The sequence below is a fragment of the Charadrius vociferus genome, unplaced genomic scaffold (genome assembly GCF_000708025.1).
Source record: "Charadrius vociferus isolate BGI_N301 unplaced genomic scaffold, ASM70802v2 scaffold56, whole genome shotgun sequence".
NCBI classification, from domain to species: domain Eukaryota; kingdom Metazoa; phylum Chordata; class Aves; order Charadriiformes; family Charadriidae; genus Charadrius; species Charadrius vociferus.
In genome coordinates this window covers 917733-942043 of record NW_009649057.1, presented here as the reverse complement: position 1 = coordinate 942043, position 24311 = coordinate 917733, and the positions used below count along the sequence as shown (strand labels likewise).

General features: G+C 43.1%; 2 protein-coding genes across 4 annotated transcripts in view; one reads left to right on the top strand and one right to left on the bottom strand.

Annotated features, from left to right (window-relative positions):
* SPTAN1 (spectrin, alpha, non-erythrocytic 1) overlaps positions 1-16444 on the top strand; it is a 44174-nt gene extending 27730 nt beyond the window's left edge. For 2 of the 3 annotated variants that reach the window (XM_009888026.1, XM_009888025.1), the window contains 22 exons: positions 202-305; positions 444-606; positions 2865-2996; positions 3368-3505; positions 3868-3972; positions 4194-4402; positions 5229-5349; positions 5505-5626; positions 6181-6313; positions 6760-6858; positions 7177-7336; positions 7565-7641; positions 7803-8012; positions 8236-8532; positions 8983-9095; positions 9918-9935; positions 13078-13132; positions 13635-13831; positions 14217-14270; positions 14754-14900; positions 15241-15388; positions 16113-16444. In XM_009888026.1, the coding sequence (XP_009886328.1) occupies positions 202-305; positions 444-606; positions 2865-2996; positions 3368-3505; positions 3868-3972; positions 4194-4402; positions 5229-5349; positions 5505-5626; positions 6181-6313; positions 6760-6858; positions 7177-7336; positions 7565-7641; positions 7803-8012; positions 8236-8532; positions 8983-9095; positions 9918-9935; positions 13078-13132; positions 13635-13831; positions 14217-14270; positions 14754-14900; positions 15241-15388; positions 16113-16238 (2928 nt within the window). In that variant the 3' untranslated portion in view covers positions 16239-16444. Of the gene's footprint in view, positions 1-201; positions 306-443; positions 607-1084; positions 1100-2864; positions 2997-3367; positions 3506-3867; positions 3973-4193; positions 4403-5228; positions 5350-5504; positions 5627-6180; positions 6314-6759; positions 6859-7176; positions 7337-7564; positions 7642-7802; positions 8013-8235; positions 8533-8982; positions 9096-9917; positions 9936-13077; positions 13133-13634; positions 13832-14216; positions 14271-14753; positions 14901-15240; positions 15389-16112 lie in introns of all 3 variants that reach the window. The other variant, XM_009888024.1, reaches the window with a different exon arrangement.
* A 166-nt stretch (positions 16445-16610) lies between these two features.
* Positions 16611-24311, bottom strand: part of WDR34 (WD repeat domain 34) — a 16389-nt gene continuing 8688 nt past the window's right edge. Inside the window, exons 2-9 of the mRNA XM_009888066.1 lie at positions 23579-23833; positions 22705-22814; positions 20794-20951; positions 20154-20263; positions 19220-19387; positions 18563-18795; positions 17455-17612; positions 16611-16849 (exon numbers count right to left, since the gene is read on the bottom strand). Of these exons, the coding sequence (XP_009886368.1) occupies positions 16611-16849; positions 17455-17612; positions 18563-18795; positions 19220-19387; positions 20154-20263; positions 20794-20951; positions 22705-22814; positions 23579-23833 (1431 nt within the window). The remainder of the gene's footprint in view (positions 16850-17454; positions 17613-18562; positions 18796-19219; positions 19388-20153; positions 20264-20793; positions 20952-22704; positions 22815-23578; positions 23834-24311) is intronic.

The following is a 24311-nucleotide window of genomic DNA, read 5'->3' as shown; positions in this document are numbered from 1 at the left end:
GATACTTTTTTCCTCAATGCCACAGGTGAAAGATGTTCTGAAATTGAAATCTCCAGTCCTGTAGAAGATAGATTTTCTTCATAATCATACTTACAATAGTGTATATTTAAAGAAGAAAAAAGTCTTGTTCCGTTTCAGACCCTGCTCGGCACTTGACTTTAAGGAATCACACTTCTAATTTATGGCTTCTGTTTTTAATAGGAAGAGAAAATTGCTGTCTTACAGTCTTTTGCTGACCAGCTGATCTCTGCTGATCATTACGCAAAAGGAGTCATTGCTAACAGACGCAATGAGGTTCTGGACAGGTCAGTATTGCCCTGTTACACGGGATGCAGATGCAGACTAAAAGAGAATGCTCTTCGGCAACTTCTTGTAACTGTTAAACGTGATGCCATGTACAGTCCTAGTTTTTCATTCAACATAACGTATTTAATTGCATACAGGTGGCTTCGTCTGAAAGCTCAAATGATTGAGAAGAGATCGAAGCTAGGAGAGTCTCAGACGCTCCAGCAGTTCAGTCGTGACGTGGATGAAATAGAAGCCTGGATCAGTGAAAAACTCCAAACTGCAAGTGATGAGTCATATAAGGATCCCACAAACATCCAGGTGAGTATGATTCTCGGCTCAGAAATCAAAATATGATTTTTAATTTTGCGAAGTATACTCTGGTTTGAAAAAAACATGCTCAGGAATTCTTGTTCAGTGATAAGAGAATTATACACCATGTTGGACACGGCCTCCCTTTAACAAGGAGAAAATGGAAGTTACATTATGCATGAAAGGAGACCCAGAATAGAACTCACTTGGTAATTATTGATGCATATAATTAATAAGATATGTGGTATCTGCAGCAGCAAGTTTCCTGAAGAAACCCCTGAGTAGCTATTCTGTCTTTCAGCATCTAGATAATAAAATAAGGAAATGGAGTTCTTAGGTCTCATCTCTGTCTTATGTTCTAAAATGTGAAGTCTCATTTATTTTTCAGTATTAAGGAATAATTAATTAAAGTTACCTCTTATGTTTTAATACTGATTTATGAGGTGGTATGAATGCACTGAACTACTTCTCTCAATCTGTTTTATAGCTTTCCAAACTGCTGGTAAGTAGTTTGGACTAGCCCTGGTATGTGAATTTGTTTTCCTTGCATAGCTTATGTGTGAGCACAAGGTCTGGTTGCACTCTATTGCTCCATCCATCAGTTCATGCAATCTCTTTGTTTTCTGTTAGTTCTTGAACTACATCCAGGTACAGCTATTGATCTTCATGTTATGGGTGTGGCTTTTTTCTTAATGCCTATTCAGCATCATTTATTTATGTATTCGTTTTGCAGGTGTTCTGCATGATCTGTTTAATTTGCGGTGCATTAGTGATGTAGTTGGGGGGGGGTTTAGGAATTAGCCCATAAAAAAAGGGGTTTCTATCCTCCTTTTTCAGAAATTTGACTATTGGGCCTGTCATCCTCCTGTCTGGAGCGAGAGGGATGATGATTTAACAGGACACATAACGCCAAGTCTGTTAGCTTACATTTGTAGAATCAAATGCTGAAGATGGAGGATTCAATAAAATGATAGACCTGGACAGCTTAGTTCTTGCAGCAGTAGCATGGAAGGGAATAATATAGAAGGAACACTCCAGAAAAAGATATGTACCAGATGGAAAGCTGACAGGACTTGTAAGAATCTGAGAAGTGGAGTAAAATGAGAATATATGGAAGGAGAAGACAGAACAAAGAAAGGGGAAGCTAACTAGAGTAAGAAAGGAAAGAGTCATTGTTTGTCACTTTAGGCTGTGGTACATTAACTTTGTGAAATCGCTTTTTTTTTTTTAATTTGAAAAAATTATAATTTTATATTAAACCATTTATATTGCCTGGGATTTTTTGTCATGGTGATTACATGGAAATGTGCAATTGGCAGCTTTTTAATTGAATTTTACATGTTGGTAAATCTAGCTTTGAAGGATATGTTTTTATAATCTCAGTATCCAGGATTAACAGTTCCCAAAATGAAGCAGTTCATGCAGAATTTCTCATGCCAGCGCTATAGTATTTTCCATCTTTTATTTTTAATCTAACATTTCCTTTCATTCCATTCTCTCAGGGCATTGTATACCCATGTCCATTGTCACTAGCATTTCCAGTTAATACTTGTAAATTCTGTCTTGTCACTTGTGCTATTGTTATCTTCCTGGTGGGTGGATGGATCATGTATATATGAGAGAGAACTGCAGAATTCCTCCCACACCAAGGCTCCTATTGTTCTCATGGTGCTCTCAACTCAGCAGAGAAAAATTTTTAACAAATAATTCCGTTACTTTTCTAGAGGGTTTTGGTTGTTAATTCATTATTTTAATATATAATGTGGCCGTGTATAACTTTGACTAATATAAAAAATGTGCAGAAAGCAGATAGGCTGCAGCAGTGATTTAACTTAATTACCTGTAGATTAGGAAGGGAAATGGAAATTTGTGAAATTATTATTGGAGTAGAAGGGATGATCTACTGTGCTTATGCTTAGGGTGTGTAAAACTGCTGCTTTTCGAAGGCAATGGCATTGAAAATGAGAAAGCTTTACTTGAGGAACAGCTATGCTTAATGCAGGGAATGTTGCATGGGCATCTGCAAAATGCAGGAGATGTTGCCTGAGTTACGGGGATCAGCTCACTGACAGTTTTGCTCGGTCAAGGCTCGATGATTACTCAGATTAATGAGAGTTACTATTTGAGGAAGCAGTAAGTATTCTTACTGAGAGAGGGAACTTCTTTAGATCAGGCTATATACAAACCTCTTTATGTATGTCAGCCCATGAGAACAATTTAGGAGCCCTTTGTCCAGTCTCTAACAGTTTTGCTTTTGGCGTATTCAGAGCAAACACCAGAAACACCAAGCCTTTGAAGCTGAGCTCCATGCCAATGCAGATCGGATCCGTGGAGTCATCGATATGGGGAACTCACTGATTGAAAGAGGAGCGTGTGCTGGCAGCGAGGATGCTGTGAAGGTAGATACAACAAGTCTTAGAAGATTTGCTTAGTTTTTGCTTTGAGAAGTGTTTGGATAACTGGAGGAGGAGGGTGTCCCTCAAAAACAAATCTGGTTTTATAGAAGCTATTTTATTTCAACCATGCAGTAGAAATCGGGATGCTCATTCTGCTTCATTCTCAAGGGTGAAAAGTTTTCCCATCCTATGATCAGGCTGGAAAAGTTGAACTCAGTTATGGCTAGGCACCATGAAATAGCAACTGTGTAATTTGCATTTGGAATTGGCAGCTGACTTTTACCTTATTCTGGTTTTGCATTTATCAGAACTTATGTTTTATGCTTCCTTGACGTTTTTAGTTTGTAGCATTTATCTTCTCCATTTTATAACAGGCACGCCTAGCTGCCCTGGCTGACCAATGGCAATTCCTGGTACAGAAATCAGCAGAGAAGAGTCAGAAACTGAAAGAAGCTAATAAGCAACAGAATTTCAATACTGGAATTAAGGACTTTGATTTCTGGCTTTCAGAGGTAACTGAGATTGGGATTATTTACTTGCAAGACTTGTTTTTCTAATTTTTTAATTCCCTTTGCTGATGTTAGATTTTTGTGGAGCACAGTCCACCTTTGAGCAAGTCTAGATTTATTTTGAAAAGAATCTTTATTACAACCAAAATTCTTGTGGATGTCTTAATGTTATTATTTATAAACAATAAGGTGAGAAGAAGCATATTTGCATAGAATGTGTTAGGAATTAAACAGGTGATGAGGCGAAGGTTTATCCACGCTGTAGAAAATTGAGGAGGGAATTAATTTGCTCAGTTTTAAAGACATTAGAATTGTTGTGAGAATACAACTTGTTCTCCATCCCCTTTTTCCTTCCCCACCACCAGGTGGAGGCTTTGTTGGCATCTGAAGACTATGGGAAGGACTTGGCATCAGTTAACAACCTTCTGAAGAAACACCAATTACTGGAAGCTGATATATCTGCTCATGAGGTATTGCTTTCTCTTTTAGTTTTGGAAGATAAATCACAGTAATCAGCAAATTCTACAGATACCGCTTCAATACATGTTGCAGTCGTATACTTGTTGAAACGTGTTTCCTTAATACAAACTGTGACTCTGCACAGCAGTCAGGTTATAGTTTTTATACTGACATAACAAACACAGAAATTAAATCCAAGCAATTCACACACTTTTTTTACCCACGTTTCCAGGATCGTCTGAAGGACCTGAACAGTCAGGCTGACAGTTTGATGACCAGCAGTGCTTTCGATACATCCCAAGTAAAGGATAAACGTGAGACCATTAATGGGCGCTTCCAGAGGATTAAGAGTATGGCAGCTGCCCGCCGTGCAAAGCTCAACGAGTCCCACCGTTTGCATCAGTTTTTCCGTGATATGGATGATGAGGAGTCCTGGATCAAGTATGTATTTTGGAAGTTCTAGGCTCTGGCATGGGGGCATGTGCTTACTGCCAGCTTGTTAACAACATTCATAGTCTGTAGTGTGGTTTTAGAACTTGCCTTTTTCACGAGTATATGTGTCTACAAGAAATCACCTTTGCCCCCATTCAAGGAAAACTGTACTCAGAATGGCTTCAGCACTAGTTTGGGTGTGGCTTCTTATCTGCAGTTGTCTTTGGTCAACCCCCAAGAAGGAAAGCTCTGTACTGGGAAAAGTAATGTTGTTTAGAACTAGACCAGATAACTGAAATGTGACTCTAGTCTTTTTTGGGAAAGCTCTTAGCAAAAATTCAAACCTTACTTTTTCTGTTTGAAGTACTTTTTTTTGTTCTAGCCAGTTGTAGTAATTAATCAAATGCTTTTTTCATATTGGTGTTAGCATCCTGGGAGGAGAGAAACAAAGTGAGCCTCTAATTTAGTCATTTAAATTAGAGCACTTTTTTTGTCATGCTTGTAAAATAAAAATACAAAATTGGACAAAAGCAGGTAAACTTCACAAAAGGTGTCTGTCTCAGAAGGAAGATAGTACCGAGAAACCTTGTCCTTCAGACAGAAATGATAGGTCATCTGTCACCTTCTTTCTTTCCCCCACACGTTACCCCTGAATGTGCTGCCAGAAGCCAGCTGCTATTTGCTGAGAACTCAAGTATGCATTTTTTACATCCAAGATTTTTGTGCTCTGTAGAGCATTTCCTTATCTGCAGTCCTGTATTTTTTCTTTTGTCCGGGTTTGACTTATAGAAGTAATTTTCAAATTTTATCTTTCTCTCTTCTCTCTTGAAATTAGAGAGAAGAAACTGTTGGTGAGCTCAGAGGACTATGGCAGAGACCTAACCGGGGTGCAGAACCTCAGGAAAAAGCACAAGCGCTTAGAAGCAGAATTAGCTGCCCATGAACCTGCTATCCAGGTAAACCTCTCTCCGTGACAGGTTCCTCTGTAGGTAACATCTTGCTTGTTTGTGGCCAGTATGGAAGCCAGTAATAGGTTTGTTGGAATCCAGGTAGAGTACATAAGAGGAGAGCAAGGGATGTTCCACTAACTGTGTGTTTCTCTGCTTTGCAGGGTGTTCTAGACACTGGTAAGAAGCTTTCAGATGATAACACGATTGGCAAGGAGGAGATACAGCAGAGACTGGCTCAGTTTGTGGATCACTGGAAAGAGTTAAAACAGTTGGCAGCTGCTAGGTGTGTGAGACATGATTTTGTAAAATTCAGTATTAATTAAAACCGTTGCATGGACTCGTAATGACAAGATTTACTGAGTTTCAAGCTTTTAGGGTATGGGTCCATTAGTCAGTAATGTGATGTAATAGCATGTCACTGATGACAGGCTCTGGAGACTCTTGAAAAGAGTTTTAGGAATAACATTCCTCAGTAGACACGTGAGTCTTGTTTTGAGGTATGTTGTGTTCAGCCTTTTCTTGCACCAGTTGGAAACCATAGACTTGAAATTAACCAGCCTTAATCCACTACCAGGATGTTTTTCTGCATAGAAGGTGTTGGGAGAAAATGATTCATTTTAGTCCTTCAATAGCTGCAGGCTTTGTGGCCTAATGAATTTCTAGAGCTGTAGGTACCGCGGTCTGCTGCTGGAGAAGTGAAGTGTGAATAATTGTGTCTTTAGGGTTCAGTCTCTGTACATTCTTTGGTTTTCTGCTGCTGTAATTTGTTTTTACATTTTATATCTTAAAGCCGCGGGGTGACTCTGTGGCTAATTTTACCTTTCTTTTCCCATACAGGGGTCAGCGTCTAGAGGAGTCTCTGGAGTACCAGCAGTTTGTAGCAAACGTTGAGGAAGAAGAAGCCTGGATCAATGAGAAAATGACGTTGGTAGCCAGCGAGGATTATGGGGACACCCTTGCTGCTATCCAGGTATGGAGCAAGTTGTCAGCTCTTTGTTGTTCTTGTTATGTATTGTTGGTTAGAGCTTAAACCTTTTCTTTAACTGTCTTTCCAATTTAGAGGTTATTCTTTGTTTTGAAGGCTTACATTGTAAAAAAATGCTTTCATTTCATAAAAGCATCCCAAGTACGTTATTTCCTGTAGAAATGATGCAATTTTGTGTAGCTTTGCATCTCTTGACCTCTGATGAGCAGTCTTGGTTAAATCAAATGGCTGAATTATATTGGAAGTCAATATTGTTCTCCTTTTGTCCACAGGAAATCAGCAAGTTATGCTAACCAGCTAAGATTAATAGTTTTTGTCAGGAAAAGTTTATGCTAGCGGATTTATAACAACAAATTCTTTTAGTTTTATTTTTTATTTTTAATAAATGGGGAGAAATTATTTTTAAAAAGTACTGTCTCTCGTATTTGCAGGGCTTGCTGAAAAAGCACGAAGCATTTGAGACTGATTTTACTGTCCACAAAGACAGAGTGAACGATGTTTGTGCTAACGGAGAGGATCTCATTAAAAAGGTGAGCATAAACTGGTAAAGAAAAATAAATCTTCAGAGGCTACCCAGGACATTTTCATGTCGAAGTAGGCTTACTCTTCTTCGAGGACTGATTTGTCATGTCTTTGAAAAGAGCTCTTACTCATATTTTGCGGCTGAATAAGCTGCTGGTATTAACGGCTTTCATAGCTATTTCTTGGACCGTGGTTGTACATTGAGAAAAAAAATTTTCAGTTGAAGTCCTTGCTCTGTCACCACCTTACAGGCTGCCTTGGAAGCCCTTAAGATAATATGGTACACTCTTTTTTTTTTTTTTTTTTTTGTCTCTCCTTTAATGTAGAACAATCACCACGAGGAGAACATTACCGCTAAGATGAAGGGCCTCAGAGGCAAGGTGTCAGATCTGGAGAAAGCAGCAGCTCAGAGGAAAGCCAAATTGGATGAGAACTCTGCCTTCCTCCAGTTCAACTGGAAAGCAGATGTAGTGGAGTCATGGATTGGTATGTTCTATACTGAGGCACAGAACCCTGACACAAAGAAACTGAAATTCTCCTTCATTTCGAAAGATCTCAAATAGCTTCTCGCTTGCTGTTGTAACGAGCAGACCTAAACCCAAAGTAATCAGCAGTGCTATACCTGATTTGTGCTTTTGGGGTAACTTAATTTGGAATAGAGGGAACGTTTGAGATAGAGGTTGACATTTTTACTTAATTTGTTTCATTTTCCAGGTGAGAAAGAAAACAGTCTGAAGACAGATGATTATGGACGCGACCTCTCTTCTGTGCAAACACTCCTCACTAAACAGGTTAGTGCTAATGCTGCTTCCAACCCATAAGTGGTGGAGAGAACAGGTGAACTCTTGTGGAATACGCAAGAATCTAGTATTTATGTTTGAAATATATGCAGGATATTGGAATGGTTAAATAAAAATACAATCAAAAATATTTTGTTCTTCTACTGCATCAGGAAACATTTGACGCTGGACTTCAGGCTTTCCAGCAGGAGGGAATTGCAAACATCACTGCCCTGAAAGACCAGCTACTAGCAGCCAAACACATCCAGTCAAAGGCCATCGAGGCTCGGCATGCTTCCTTGATGAAACGCTGGAATCAGCTACTTGCTAACTCTGCTGCCAGGAAAAAGAAACTCCTGGAGGCTCAGGAGCATTTCAGAAAGGTAAGTTCTTTTTGAAAATAAACATACAATGCTTGCAACTTCTGCAGCTTTTTCATTTGCAGCTAATGATTATGGAGATCCTGGAGACTCGTCATAAGAATTTGAGATGTTTGCAAGAAATAAGTAATAAAGGCAAACCATCATTGCCTGTCATTTCCAGATCAGCTCATATGGAATATTTGCATTACTGTATAACTGAACTGTATTTTTTTCTCTTTTCAAGGTTGAGGATCTGTTCCTGACTTTTGCTAAGAAGGCGTCTGCCTTCAACAGTTGGTTTGAGAATGCTGAAGAGGACCTGACAGATCCTGTGCGCTGTAACTCGCTGGAAGAAATCAAAGCACTGCGAGAAGCTCATGATGCTTTCCGTTCTTCACTTAGTTCTGCCCAAGCTGACTTCAACCAGCTGGCAGAGCTTGATCGCCAGATCAAGAGCTTCCGTGTAGCGTCCAACCCATATACTTGGTTTACTATGGAGGCTCTTGAAGAAACCTGGAGGAATCTGCAGAAAATTATTAAGGCAAGTCAGAGAGAGAGAGACTCTTTTTATAGTTTACGACCTTTGGAGTCTTCCCGGCAAGTTATCCTTCAAGATAATCGGTGCAAGAGTTTGTCACTGTACTACAGACTGAAGTATCTCAAAATTTGGGAGCAAATAAAATACTCCGTTAGCTATAAACTTGTTTTTATGGTCTTCCACTTGCGGTCTTTCAAAAGACAAAGCACAGGTCCATCGCTTCCTGACTCTAAAATGTTTAGTGTCTGTGTGATGCAGTAAAGTAGCTGCTGGTTCAATTCCAGTTCTCGAGACTTCAATAGGAATGTTCTGTGTTGTCATCTTAGATGATTTTATCTATTCAGTCTTGTTTTGAGCTTCAGAGCTGTGCTGGTATGCAGCTCTTAGGTTTTGGGTTTTGTTACAGAATTAGGACAATCACGTTATTTCTCTGAAATTATTTTTGTTTCTCAGGAACGTGAATTGGAGCTGCAGAAGGAACAGCGAAGGCAGGAAGAAAATGACAAACTGCGCCAGGAATTTGCTCAGCACGCTAACGCTTTCCATCAGTGGATTCAGGAGACCAGGTACAGTTTGTCTTCCCAGGAGCTGCCCTTAGAGAATTCCTCAGCTAATATTTGTATCCATCCTACATCTCTTGAAAAAAAGCTATTCAGGACTTGTTCATTTCCTGCAGTTGGGATTTGAGGGGGGGCCCTGTTAGCGACAGGCAAGAGGAAAGCCCTGAAACACCAGACTTTAAAAACGTTTCTGCTGCTTAATTAATTCCTAGAGTAATTCCAGTTATCCGGGACTTCAGTCTTCTCCAGTTATTCCTGAACTAGTCTGCAGTACAGCTGGGGGTTGGGGAACAAATAGCTCGGAGCAGACTGTGTGAAATGCCAGTGGCGTTTCTGCTAATGCTCCTTTTGTATTGAATAGTATATTAGAAATCTCACTAGAATTTCAATAGAGAGAGAAGCTGTGAAAACGCTTAAGGCTACTGTGTAATCACTTACCCGGGGTGCTGTCTAATAATAGCCTCACCTAGGGAGAGGGAGTAAAGATTTAACAACTGCATTAGAAATAAAAAATCTGAAGGTCAAGAATTGCAGTGAACTGAAGAGTATATTTCCAGAAAACAGAGGTAACAGTGCTCAGCCGGAGCTGTTAGCCAATTCTGACACGCTCTGGTTGTGGTTCAGGGGAGGTGAGTTCTGTTTTCATGTAATCCTGTGATTCTCTGTCTCTGTGTGTTACAGATAGCTCTGTATGTGTCTTCATGAAATAATGAAATATAAATATGATTTTTAACTTTTTGATGTTTGCTTCCCACCCAAATCTCTGTCCCTCTCTTACTGTCTTGTCTCTGTCCTGCTGCCTGATGTTTGGATCTTCACATTCTACAGGACTTACCTGCTAGATGGGTTAGTATTGAATTTTATATCTTTAAAAATTCGGTGATGTGTTCTGCTCTGTCTGTGTGTGTTCTTCTGTCATTACATTGCTTGTGAAAGCTGCGCTGCAACCCCTTTTATTTGAAAAGAGCAATCTGTGGCTGAGGTGCACAGACACAGGAAACAAAAACTTTGCAGTAGATTAAGTATAAACCAGTAGAAACATAACAATTTCCTCATCAAAAGCAGAAAAAATTATTAATGGGTAGCCCCTGGCATACCATGGACGTCCTAACTTTTGTTCCTGCTTTCTCTGAGGGCTTGCACAAGAAAAGGCTCTTAATCTGATGAGATATGTGAGAGCGTGGACTAGTCTGCCTTTGGGAAACAGCTGGCATTCCTAGTTTTCCAGCATTCAGAGACTTGCTTAGTGAAATGAAGTTTTCCATTATAACTTTTCTCAAAGCTCCAAAGTACCTTTTTAGGTAAGGAGGATGGATGATTCCTATGCACTGGCTTTACTGAAATTATGTATCTTAAAACTCTGTAGTGTGCAAATATGGACTGCCTGGTTTTTAATCTGGTGCATAGCCATGCCCCGCAGAGATTATATTCTTGATAGCAGAAAACAAAACCTTCCAACATAAACCCACAAACTCGCCTGGGTGCGCAGGCAGTTTGATGCCATTTCAAGTTCACTTTGGGTCCATGGGAATGGTTCCCGATGAGGATGCGTGCTGGTCATTTGTCAAGACGTGGAAAGGAAATAAGATCTTTAAATGTCTCCAGACTGCCAGACCCTCTGAGAGTGTGTCTGTCCATTTAAATTTCTTCGGTATTAAAAGTCTGCGCCACAATGGAAGCTTTGTAATAAGGCATAATGTAAAATGCTAACAAACGGCGTACGGGCCTGGTGCAGAGGGCTGTGTGTCAGCCCTGGGTGAAGGGCTGGAGAGGAGGCTGGGGCCTTTCTCGTAGAGAGAGAAAGAAGGCTTTTCATAATAAAAGGGTGGAATCTTCACAGATAACTGTGCTTCTTATTTGCTCTGTAATGATCGCAGTGTCTTGTGTTCTGCTGTTTCTGCCAGATAAAAATAATTTGCCCCATTTTTGTTATACAGTTTAATGGAACCGAGCAGATTTTCCTGGAACGGATGCTGAATTCTCTGCTCCTTTGTAAAGTAGTGTTGTGGATTAGTTCTAGTATCCAAGAACGAGCGAACAGAAAGGAGCCATTTACTAAAAGACGTAGGGTCAGAGTTCGAGATCACCATGCCAAGCTCTTTTGTTGAACGAATTACCAGAAGGCTGCTGATATGCCAGGCAGAGTTTGTCCTTAATTCTGCGTGAATAGATTAAAAATGCAGATTTAGCTCAGGCTTTGGCTGTGCTCGGCCTTCCTCAGCAAGAAGGCAGGCAGAGCTTCAGAGAAGTTGCCATGCGTACACCTTGCTTTTCAGTGTGCTGTAGCTGCTTGTGTGCGCCTGGTGCTGCCTGGAAGAGGTTTTCTTTGGGGAGGGGAGGAAGAATTTGGAGTTAAAGAAGAATGCCTTTAAAGAATCTGTAAATGAGTTAACTGCAAGACTTCAATTCGTCTCTTAGTGAGACTCACTTTTTTATGACTTACATGAAAATAATAACAGATTATTTTTGTGTATGTGCAACCAGCATTTGAATAATTCTCTTTCATTAAGTACTTGCTTGCGTTTGCTGCAAGGTGGTGCTGGCTTGGAGTGTGGCTCCACTGCAGTGGCGGTGTTTGGGTGTGTTCTTTCCTCTGTTCTTTCTTTCTTCCTTTTTGGAATTTACTTGGTTTCTTTTCTTTAACTAGCATAGCGTATCGTCGTGTCATTCGTGTCTATCAGTATGAAGTTGGGGATGATCTATCTGGAAGGTTTTTTCCTCTTATTTTCTTACCTCACTTTGGTTTTCAAACGCACTCTTTAATTCCAAGGCTCGCTTTCCTTCCAACTAACTTTCACGGCTTAGAGATGCTTGGAGGTTTGTTCCCCTGTTGACTCTTTCCTTTCCACGGTTGGTTCCCAGCTTCCTGCTCAGAGTTCTGGGCGTGTGCTTCAGCTCGTTAGTCGTGCATTGAATCTGAGCCTTAACCCTGTGGTGAGGAACACCCAGATGTTTGGTGCATTTTCATTGCTACAGAGTGATTCAGCACTTGAAATCCCCTTCTCGGGAAGCTCAAAAGCATGTAGGAGGATAGATTTCAGTGGGGATGAAAACCCAGTTTTAGTGACTTAAATACCAGAACTTAAGTTTTAGGAACTTAAATACCACAGAGTCAAAGGCGAGGAGAGCCCACCTGCACAGCGCCCAGACTCGCTGTCTGTGCACAGTACAAACTCTCACCGTACGTGTTGGAAGGACAGAGGTTCTTAAACGCTGCTGCTTAAAGGTTGCTTAGGATCTTGGGGAAGAAAGCAGCGTCCAGACTGCCCATAGTTAGTCCGAAGGAAGTCGATCTTGGAGACCATCGCCCCACAGTGGTGGTGTGGGGGCTGCAGTGTGCCTAGAAGCTCAGACTGAGAGCAGCGGCCGTGCCTCAGTTTCTCTGGGCGCAGGATGGGAGAGGTGGGGCGGGAAAGGCAACTCTCCACCAGTCACTGCTGTGTAGCAGAGGTCTATAGTTTTCTGCAGAGATTATGCTGTACTAAGATTACTTTTAAACTAGTCCAGTAGCTTTCAAGGTTTTTGTTTGGTTTTTTTTTTTTTCCCCAATTTTATCCCCACGTAACACACCTCCGTACCTTACTGGCGAGCACAGCCCATCTCCAGTGAATCACCTGTAGTTTGTGTGTGCATGTGTGTGCTGGGCACAGTGGAGTGGGGTGGGACTGCACTAAGTTTCTAATTTGATTAGGTCCAGCAAAGCGGGCGCTTTGGATCTGGCATGAAGTGTGGCTGCTGATCATGTTGCCTTTCAAATGGGGCTAGAAATTAACTATATAAAGAAACAAGAATCAAACAAGATGTACAGATGTCAGTCTGAAATAGGATGAGTCAGAATAAACAAAATGCAAAAACAGTGTTTAACTGTCTACAGGAGAATAATACTGCTATAAGGATTTTTAATTTCAAGGAAGGACTGTTAATTTCAAGCCCCACCTGCCATTTTTTACGGGCTAAGTGCACTCGCTCACTGTGATTCTGTGTTTAGGTCTTGTATGGTGGAGGAATCGGGAACGCTGGAATCGCAGTTGGAAGCTACTAAAGTAAGCAATGCTCACCTGTTGCTAAAACACCTTTCCCAACTGATGACTCGGGAACACAGGGTGGGAATGGAAATACATGTAGTTATATGGTAAAATTTTAATTGATTTTACACATTTTGCGTACTGAAGAGACCTTTGGGATTATCTGTTTACATATCTGATGTTTTCTTACATCGCAAACCATTTAACAACAATCTTAGGTAGTTTTCCTTTCTGTTCTTTTTTCTAAATGAGTGGGGTAGGGAAGAGAGGACGCAGGATTTTCAGCATGGTTCCTGATAAGAGGGGCTTCTGTCTCAAGAAGTGGTTTGCAAGCCCCGTTGGTTTCCAGTAGTGTGCATGAAGAGAAACATTGTTTTGAATACTATTTTACAAATCCCAGTATATGTATATATAGTCCCATCAGAAAAAGAAGAGTATAACCCTTCCTTCCCTGCCAGCCTGCGTTCTAACTTTTTAAGGGGTTTTTTTTGTTCCTTTATTTTTTCCTCTTCACTAACAGCGCAAGCACCAGGAGATCCGAGCTATGAGGAGCCAGCTGAAGAAGATTGAGGACCTTGGGGCAGCCATGGAAGAGGCACTTATTTTGGACAACAAATACACAGAACACAGCACCGTGGGGCTGGCGCAGCAGTGGGACCAGCTTGACCAGCTGGGGATGAGAATGCAGCACAACCTGGAGCAGCAGATTCAGGCTCGGTATTGCCTACCCCTTGTGCAGTGTAAAGGGGGATAAAACACAGGAGATGCATCTGCCTGTGTCTAAAAACAAACCTGGCACGCTCTGTTCTTGTGAGTCTCTCCTGTGCTCTGACAAACGGGTGCAGTGAGGTTGTAAATCCCCACCACCTCCTGGCCCTCTGCAGAGGGGTGAAGTTAGCAGTTTTGGAAATAGTTCCAGTTGGCCATTAGCAATGGCGAGATCTTAGAGGAATTGATTTATTCTGTTGAGCTGTGGTGATGTAATGTATTGTTTGCTCATTTCTCCTCACCTTCTGATGCAGACGCTGGCCTGGGGCAAATGGACTCCAGCAGAGTTCTGCAGTTTAGGAACTGTTCATGAGCTTTGCTTCTTCCTTTTCAGAAACACAACTGGAGTCACTGAGGAGGCCCTGAAGGAGTTCAGCATGATGTTCAAGTGAGTCGCAGGGAAAGCGTGCCAGAGGAATGCTTGTGAGAGATTTCTGGCACGTGGATGGCTCCTGTTCACAGGATTCTCTGACCGATCTGTTTGTAGCTCCTTTGTTGTCTGCCCAGTTCTGTGCTGAGCTGCTCCGATCTCTGCCAGACGGCAGCAGCCTCCAGAGACACCCGTGGCTGGCTGGGTGCAGCACAGTCATGCAAGAGCCTCTCCTGGGCACAGTGGTGTAGGAACTGGGGGCGCCAATGAATTCCAACTGCGAATATAGCCATTTTTTGACTGCTTTTCAAACAAAGTAAAGAATTTGTCCTTGCATTATACGTATGTTAGATAGGGACCGTTTAGTGAGTCAAGCTCATTTGTCCAGAGTAGTGGGCTGGTTATACTCTGTTCTAGTTTTCAGGCCACTGCGTAGCTTTCAGTCAGATACTCGACAACTGACGCTTAAAAATACGGGGTTTGGTTTGTTTTTGTTTTTAGGCACTTCGACAAGGACAAATCTGGACGACTTAATCACCAGGAGTTTAAGTCTTGCTTGCGCTCTCTTGGCTACGACCTGCCTATGGTTGAGGAAGGAGAGCCAGACCCAGAGTTTGAGTCTATTCTTGACACTGTAGATCCCAACAGGTAAGGGGGTTGGACCTTTTATTTTTACATTGCAAAATACCATATCGGTATTCTTTGGGGAGTTGACTGGAACTCACATACTGAGAGAGCTGTGCTTGCTTCTGTTGTGGAGAGGCTATGGTCGTTTTCACAACAATTCACGTAAAAGAGTCTTCATGAAGGCAAGCCTGACACTTGTGAAGAAGAAATTAACTTCAGAAAATGATGTGGTGTTGACGGTCTCCTGCATTAACTTTGCTGGGAGGAGTGAAAGTCTTAAAGCCCCTCTCAGGAGGGTATGGAAGCGCTGTGCTCAGGTATTAATGGACAGCTGTGTTCACACACTGTGTCTCACCGGCAGGGATGGACACGTCTCGCTGCAGGAGTACATGGCGTTTATGATCAGCAGGGAAACAGAGAACGTGAAATCCAGTGAGGAGATTGAGAGCGCTTTCCGCGCCCTCAGCTCAGAGGGGAAGCCCTACGTGACCAAGGAGGAGCTCTACCAAGTGAGTATGGGCTGCGGCCCGCCAGGGAGGAGCAGACGGAGGCTTTTTGTGTATAGACTGTTAACAAAGATCAGCAGAAGTTGCTTGGAGGTTCATGTCACTGTAGTTGAGTCAGTTTTGAACCTGCAGAGGTATCCTCTGCAGCAAACACAGGAATGATGGTAACGGCCTTACCCAGCTGCTTTCTCGGCTCTATAGAGGAAAAGCTTTAACTGCCAAAGAACTACTCAGGTTGAGTGAAACAAGAGCTACTCAAAGGCCTGGGAAGGGAGTGCTTTCACTGTGCCTGTCCTCAGAAACTCGTATTTTCCTTTCAATCATTTGGGAGACTAGAGGGAGAGGTTTCTCCAGACAGTGATTCAAAGGAGAAGCTTAAGCCCAAGCTTAGACAGAATGAACACCTCCTCCCTCACAGCCCTGCCAAGACAGCAAGTTTTTCCTGTCTGAATCCCACCAGCTGGCAGAGAAATAAAGAGTTTGCACTGTTTCCTCATATCAATTACCTGTTCTGTCTTCTATTCAGTGGGAAGACTTGGGTCAGACCTTCCAACCCTTAACCAAATAGTTCCAACAGCCAGAGCATTTCCATGCCCGGCGTAGTTCTGCTGCTCTGGCTTCTGCCCTGAGCTGTGTGTGCCCCTGGGAATGGGAGGGCTGCTTGGAAATGTCCTATCCACAGCCTCCAAGTGCCGGTCTCCACCACTGCACTGTCTTTGTCTTTCAGAACCTGACCCGGGAACAAGCCGATTACTGCATTTCTCACATGAAGCCCTACATGGACGGCAAGGGCAGAGAACTTCCTTCTGCCTACGACTACATAGAATTTACACGTTCACTCTTTGTGAATTGATCTAAAACACTAGTACCAAAAGATGCAAAGAACATGCTCACGTTTGCTGACTATAGCTCTGCATGTGTCTCTCTCTCTCTCTCTCTTTGTGCTCTACAGTAATCAATGTTACTTTATGATGTAACCTTAAACTGCTTAGCTTAAAAATCTTAGGGAAAACGAACATATTGCAGTGTGCTTCAATAAAAGTGACTGGTCGAACCACATCATCTTGTGTTTAATGGCTAAATGCAAATTTAACTGTTCAGTTGATGAAACTGCAGCTGTCATAATGAGCGTGTTTTAAGGCCAACACTGTGGAAGAGGTGAGTGGGCAACCTTTCCTGCAGCCCGAGTAGGAACAAGCTTCATGCAGCTGGTTGTGTTGCTGCCTTAGTCCGTGATCTCACTTGCCAGCTGCTCCAGATGAATCATTTCCCTGGGTCCCTGCTCAGTGAAGTCAGAACTCAGCTGCCAGACTTTGACTGTACCGGTAGCATCCCCTGCTGCCAAGAGCTGAGTTTGCTTGATGTTAAATTCTACACAGTACACGGGGCATTCACCCACGGCCTGCTTTATGGAAAGGGCAGGCTTCTGTGAGCTCTTCTCAAAGTCAAACAGATGCACATCTCCTGTAAAACAGAAACATTTATTGCAGCTTTAGGGCAACAGACTTTGTATTTAACAGCAGATTAGCATCTACGATTAGTATCTACTAAGTCTAAAAACAGGTTCTTTCTAACATGTTTCCCCTTCCCTCTGATGGTGTCCAGGCTGTGACACGTAGCCGACATCACTGTAAGACAGCACGGATTTATTCTGCTGTCAGAGACCTGAAACCAGCTTGCCAAATTCTATGAAATCTCTGTTCCTTAACTCAAAAATGTTTGGGCAGTTTTCTAAGGAAAAAGTTACTGTTTTAAACCATTAGCTCTAGAAATAAGTGTAAAAAACAAGGAAGCTGGAAGTAGCTTTTAGCCATGTTAGTCTCACCATGTTACATCCCTGGGAATGGCTGTGGCAACAGAAGTAAAGGTATCGTCAAAAGTGAAAAATAACTGTGACTGAAGTCATCTTGCTAGTTAGGAATGACTCTGTTATACTAATTGCACGGTACAAACAATGGTCACTGCTCTCCACTTGTGGGAAGTGGTAATCAGTGCAATTGACTTGTACTAATTTATACCCAGCACAATCTTAATTCTATGTCTAAGAACAGACACCTGCTGTTACTTGCCTTCCCCAGATGCAGCTGCGAAGACCAGTGGTCGAACTGGAGACCAGCGGACACAGAAGAGGTATTTCTTTGATAACTGAAGAGAAACGAGGGGTTGTGTCTGCAATATGGAGTGCAAGTGAACTTGTCCATCAGTCCCACAGCTCAGAAACAGGTTCCTGGGGGAGGGAGGAAGCAAGAAACAACTTGTTTGGCTTTACTGCTAAAGATAGAGAACAAAAATCGGTCAAGGAGCACGACCTTGGACAATATTACTGCTTTGCAAAGGTCTGAACATGTCTCCTAAAGCAGCAGTTTCCAAGCTATACCCTGGGATGTGGTCTGTAGAGACACGGCTTTATTACTGCCCTCAATTAAGTTTAATGAGGGTTCATGTTGTCCCCTGAGTATTGCTGGCGGGTTGTGGGCCAGGGATGCCTGAGAACTGCTGATCTAGAGACAGGCATTGTTAGAGCTCTGTTTGTCTCATGCAAATTAAATGCAAACCGGACTGTCAGCATGTTTCACAGAAACATGGCTTGGGGCCTCTTCCATGGCTGGTGGGTAAAAGCTGCAGAGATCTGAGCTTCTAATTTAAATTCAGGCAGCTACCTGTAAGATTTCTGATGGGCAGATCACTTAAGCACTGGTAAGTAAATGACTTTTTCAGCTCTTCCCCTTGTCTTTAAATTGATTTTTAATATTAACGTCTTCCCCATCCCTGGAGGTGTTCAAGGCCAGGTTGGACGGGGCTTTGAGCAACCTGGGCTGGTGGGAGGTGTCCCTGCCCAGGGCAGGGGGGTTGGAACGAGATGATCTTTAAGGTCCCTTCCCACCCAAACCATTTGATGATCTAAGGAAGGTGCTGATGTTCTATGCCGGCCTGAGTGCAGATGCTATTTTGTGTTACTCATATTGTGCCCACATGCAGCATAGTCAAGTGGGCAGCTTCACCAGAGCCACTGGACATTGTTTCTCCTATGACAGGAAGTGACTTGATCAAGTTCCCAATGCCAGGTGACCCTTTTTTGGAACTTGTACACATACACACTATTTGAAAAATGCACATTTAGAGCCAGGCAGTAGTTGTGTCCAACACGTAGCACCAGCATTAGTTCACAGCACTTGCCTGTGGAAGGGCGAGCAGCTCACGGAGTACACCGGCCCACCATGTGGGGAGAAGGCGAGCTCTGCTGGTGCCCTGAGGGGAACGGAACTGCCTGTCCTTTGGAGAGCCAGCGTCTCTGCTGCAGTGGAGCACTTCAGGGAATAGCCACCTTCCACACCGACAATGAACATGCGGGGATCAAAGTGTGAAAAAGAGAGCGAAGTCACACCCACGGCTGCCTCTCCCCAGGCGAACTGGGAGAAAAAGAGACAAAGCTGTTGTGAGGGCTCCAGTGAAAAACACATGCAGTTAGACCAGCCTGGCAGGGACCTGGTGAGCTGTTCACAGCACAACTTGCACCAGCTACGATGTCTGTAGCACTGCTCAAGCTTTAACCTCTACAGCATCCTCCTACAAGGGGATTCATAAAAATTAGCATTATTATTGGTAGGTTCTCTTCTCCATCCCAGCAGCTTCTCTTTAGAGCGTGGCAAAACCTCAGCTGTTGCCAGTCTTCCAAGGAGTGATTTCAGTACGAGAAAGGAGATGGGGATCAAGGGTTAGTGCTGATGTTCAAAAGGGGCCTACCCTGGCCCTTCTTCTGTGAGCTCTGCCACATGGGATCCAGAGTTAAGAGTGTTCTTGTCAAATCAGCCCTCTTTGAACTGCTGAACTTACCTTCTTCAGCTGAGTGCTGCGAGGGATCTGCTGAGCCATCATGGCGAATCCTTCGGCCAAGGCCAGTCGACCATCTCGCGCCTCCCTCCACACCAGGATCTTCCCATCTGTCGACACACTCAACAGCCGGGCATGGTTTCTGTGCTTGGCGTCAGGTAACCAGTTAACCTGTTCCAAACACCACAAGGTCGTGACGAGGGGGACTGTCACAACAGCCAAGCCCACGCTCAGCAGCCTGCAGTCCCCTGACCTGCCAAGACGACACAGGAGTAGAGCCAGGCAGCAGCCAGTGATCTTGGTACCAGACCAGCTTCTGCTGGGAGCTGGCACACAGAGGTGAGGAGAGAAATGCATTTAGGTGTTAGGGCTGAATTCTGTATTGCAGTTTCTATGGTTCACCTGCCATCACCTTTGAGATGGTGTATTTATAGCACTTTCACCCAGCTATAAACAGCAGCATTTTCTTGACATTCAGTTGAGAAAATACACCGGTTGCCCAGAATCACAGGGCCCCAGAAGGACAAAAACCACTAAGAAGCCAGACTGCATGACAGGTTGTGCCCCTTCCACTTAGTTGTAGCTGTAAGTTTCCAACTAAGGATCAGTGATGCTTTTCTGCTTGCATTTTTAAACCACTACAAGTATTGTAGGCTGCACCTACATCAATAAACAGTTACATCATGGGAACGGGCCTACTATTCATTTATCCTGAACAGGGAGAAATTGTTTTTCTACAGGATGAGTACAAATGCCTGTCTATTAGCTAGATTTGGGGAAAAATAGCCAACCAAAAGAGAAGGTAACTGTTGAAACATAGCAGCCTGAGAGCTTCAGGTAAAGCACCAGTAAGGTGAATAAGAACTGAAGGGATGAAATTGAGCAATGGCCAGTCTCGCCTCCCCCAGCTGTGTCTGCTGCAGATGTTCTCTGTTACCTGATAGACGGGATCACTGTGAGTGTCATCTGTCAGCCCTGTCCTCCAGATCACGGGGTCTTCTGTTCTGCTGGTATCCCACACCACCAGCTCCCCACTGAACAGGCCACCTGAAAGGACAAAGATACCAATAAAACGTGTAAGGACTAACAGTGCATAAACACGAGCAATGCAAGGGGCAGTTTGCGCTGTTACTACAACAGAACTGGGCATAACTTTTCTTATTGCCAGTGAATATGACCAGAGTTCTGCGATGAGCAGTCCTCAGCAGAAAGGGTGACAAATGAAGCTCTGGTGGAAACAGGCCCACCAGCTTCAGAGGACTGGCAGCTGTATACAGGGCACAGTCAGCTCTGGTGTAAAAGAATACAGCTCTACCAAAATATGTACACTCTTCCCACTTACACCCAGAGCTGAATTTCCTTTTACCATCTCTCTGAGAAGAGAAGAAAATCCCAGTTTGGAAGCAAGAGTACACTTGTCGATGTTGCTGAGCATTAGTTCCTCAGTTTGAGGAGCTGCAACACCATCACTTCTGCAAGAAATCTTAGGCTGAGCTGAGAGAGAAAGAAAACAAATGATCCAAGCTGAAGGAAATAAGGGTATGTTACAGATAGAATCTAAGGTAAGAACAACCTACCAGCTATCAGTGAAGGCTGGGAGGGATGGAAAGCCAGGCACATGACGGAACTGGGAACATCCACCACTAGGTCAGGGCGCTGTGGATTCAACCCCCTTCTGTCCAAATTCCAGGTACAGACGTAGGATTTTTCTGTGCTCCAGTCCCCACCATCCAACCTGAAGAGGAGAAAGCTATGTCTTGCCTTGTCTGTTCTGCAGAGAATACCAGTCCAGCAGAGCTCTGGTATGCCCCACTCGTCCTTTAAATGTGCTGCTTTGTGGCTTGAAGGAAAACTGAGGTGATGGGATCATGAGGTGATGAAACTTCTCTGCAGGCTAGTGTATATACAGTGTGTGTCAGTGTACTTACAGAACAAAGTGGCTGCAAGTAAATCTCAGATATGAGTCGCTATTCCAAGACCTAACTAACCACTCAAACAATGGGAACAATCTAAAAGGCACATACAGAAAGTTGCTATGAGTATTTGGGAATGAAAAGCCTAAAGAGACCAAATTGCTGCTGATTTGCAAACTGGCTGAGTTGCAAACCATGTTTCCTCTAAACAAGCAAAGATCCAGGGCCTGAGAATACACAGTGAGGAAATGTCTTACCTGGAGGACTGACAGGGCCTGAAAAAGCTTACTGACACTTGCTTGGCCTGAGTTAAGCAGAATGATTTGAAGTCCAGGTGCCTCCACAGGAACAAAGAACATGCTCCAGAACCACCAAATGGTGTTGATGACCCTGCAGAAATCATGTCACGCACCCCAACTCTATGGATTTGAATCCAGTCCTACGCCCATCATGCTTGTTTGCCACAAGTGGCTCATGAATCATTAGTATGGGATGCTAAAAGACCCCTACTAGTCTGCTTCCCCTGTTATTTCTATCTGTTTCACTCATCACACACTTACCAAAATGGTACATGGATTCTGTCACTAGCACCACACTGACCAATGTGATGTCCCGTCTTGCTACCAGGAGACAATTTGGAGGACATAGATGTGCAGAACTGTCAGTGGCCAGGACAGGAAGCAATCGTTTTGAGCCTGACTTCTACTTCCTTTATTTGGTGCTATCAATTCTTTTATTGCAAGACATATGATCAAATAAAAGGAACAATTTTTCATCTGATGGGTAGTTGATCTGTGAAAATCCTTATTAAAGGATGTTGTAGATGCTAGAAGTTTACCCAGATTCACAGACTATGCAAGTTCATGGAAGGGAATTCTACTGAGGGTAACCACAGACACAGAAACCACATTCGGATCTGAAAACAGCTGTAGACTGGGTGAGCAGAAGGGGCAAGTAACATACAGGTTTGCCCTGTTTTGCTTTTCCCTGTGCATTCAACTCACGGATCTCCTTTTTGCTGGGGCTCTTAATCGAAGAAAACGTTAGTGGAAGGAAAAAGGAGTAAGGGCAACAGTAGGGCACAGAGAGGAGAGGCTGCTTTCATTGGATTAGATGAAAGTTTTGTCCAACTTTCAATTCAGACATTCTTAAATATTTGTTTGCGCACATCCATGGCATCAAGCGCGTGCGTAAATGGATGCCAGTTTCATCCGGGGTGCTAAGAGACCACATTAAAACAACACGATCTTCAATGAAGATAAGCACATACTTCCAAACCTCACCCACATATATTTGCAAGTGCATCTGCTCTTTACTTTTTCTCTCCAAATAAAATCTATCTAGAAACAAATCAGTAAGAGCATATGTATCCATTTTTGGGGCAGGGGGAAGGTAGAAGAAACAAAAGCTGTAATTTAAGATTGCCCTAAGATTTTGTTTCTTTGAATATGAATTATTTAACTTGCATACAGTGTATGTATGTCTAGTTTATTACTACAGAGAAAGCAAAAACTCGGGTCAGCCTGAGATGTCACATCAACCTCTGTTGTGCTCTCAATCCATTCAGATACTCACCGGCCATACGAACATGCAACAACGGATCCAGTTGCATTCCATGAGACACTGGTAACCTGTAGGTTTTGATCCTGAGCTTCTGGGTATGACAACGTATGCAAACACAACACCTGGAAGAGATCAAATTCAAGCACTGAAGCAATAATTTCCAAACACGGAGAAATAAGATCTGTGCACGCCTCTACATATGATCCTATGGTTACAGCGTTGGCTTCCCCTCTCTCCAAGTAGCACACAGATGCATGTGAAAAAGTTGTTGAATTCCTACTGGAAAAAAAAAACCAAACATAACACACAACCCTACCAAACCAACTGTTGCCTCATAATTACCTCTCACAGACTGCACACTTGAGGGACTGCACAACAGCTCTGGAAGACTGTGCCATAAGGATTTACAACAGCCCCCCAGGCAGAAGTCTAGCACTCATTAAGCTTCACAAGCAACGGTTTGAAAATGACTGTACCAAAACATACTGACTGATACAAATTGCTCCCACTCTTGAGCACTGTACACTAAACAAATACAATCTAAGTAGGAAGAGCTGCCAAATCACTGACTTCAACTGTTCCTAGATAACTTCTAGGCTGGGATGCTCTAAAAGGGCTACTGGAAGCTGACAATAAGTCTACACCAACTGCAGGCTTCCTTCTCACAAAGCTGCTGCAACGCAGTCACTAGCAGGAAGAACAGTTTTAGTGAGCAAGGCTGGGCCACAAGCAAAGGAGGAAGCTGGAGGAAAAAAACACCAGTAATTTCTAATGATTAGAATCTGGCAAGAACAATCACAGCAGTAAGAAATAGAACTAACGAGATAGAGCAGCTGCAACCAGCTCTGCTTGGGTAACGACAAGGATCTGAATTTGATCAACTTACTGTTTCATTCTGATCTGTCCAGTTCACTTCAAAGCCATCAAAGGCACGGCTTTTCCAGTTCTTATTTAGCTCTTTGATAACAGCATCCTCCACTTTCCGAAGGAATGCTAGAAGGCTACTGTAATCCACTTGGACTTCTTGCTGGAAGTCTTGGACAGCATCTTTACTTTGATCTGTCTGCACACTGGCATCTTGGCTAGTATAAGATTGTACTGCAGTTTCTGTTGTTGAAATTTTCCCAGTCTGGCAGCTTTTCTAGTAAAAGAAGACAGGCAGTCTGTGATCCAAACAGAAAAAAAAAAAAAAAAAAGTGCTGCACAACACATTCAAAGCATCTTCCCCTTTCTGGCATTTCAGAGACATTCAAGCGCATTTGCACACCTCTGTTTCGTGGCTAAAAGCAGGGTATCCCTGCAACTGTCAGCATGTCAGTGATGTATTTGTGACCTTCACACAATCTGACATGAGGCAGAAAAGCCTGAATGCCAGTCAAATTCAGGGCACGTGCTCTACAGCATGGAATGGGCTGGATGAGAGAAAGCAAAAAGGCAGAGAGCCTCCAGAAGAAATCACAAACACCAAATGCGACGACAAGCCCAGTATTACCAGCTCTCAAGCTACTAGCTTTGTGGCAGCCGCACATGTGTTTCTTTGCCAATTTGTATACAGGGCCTAAATTTATGAATCGCTGCAAAGGGGCAGAGCCAGAGGCAGACACTGGCACCTCGGGCCC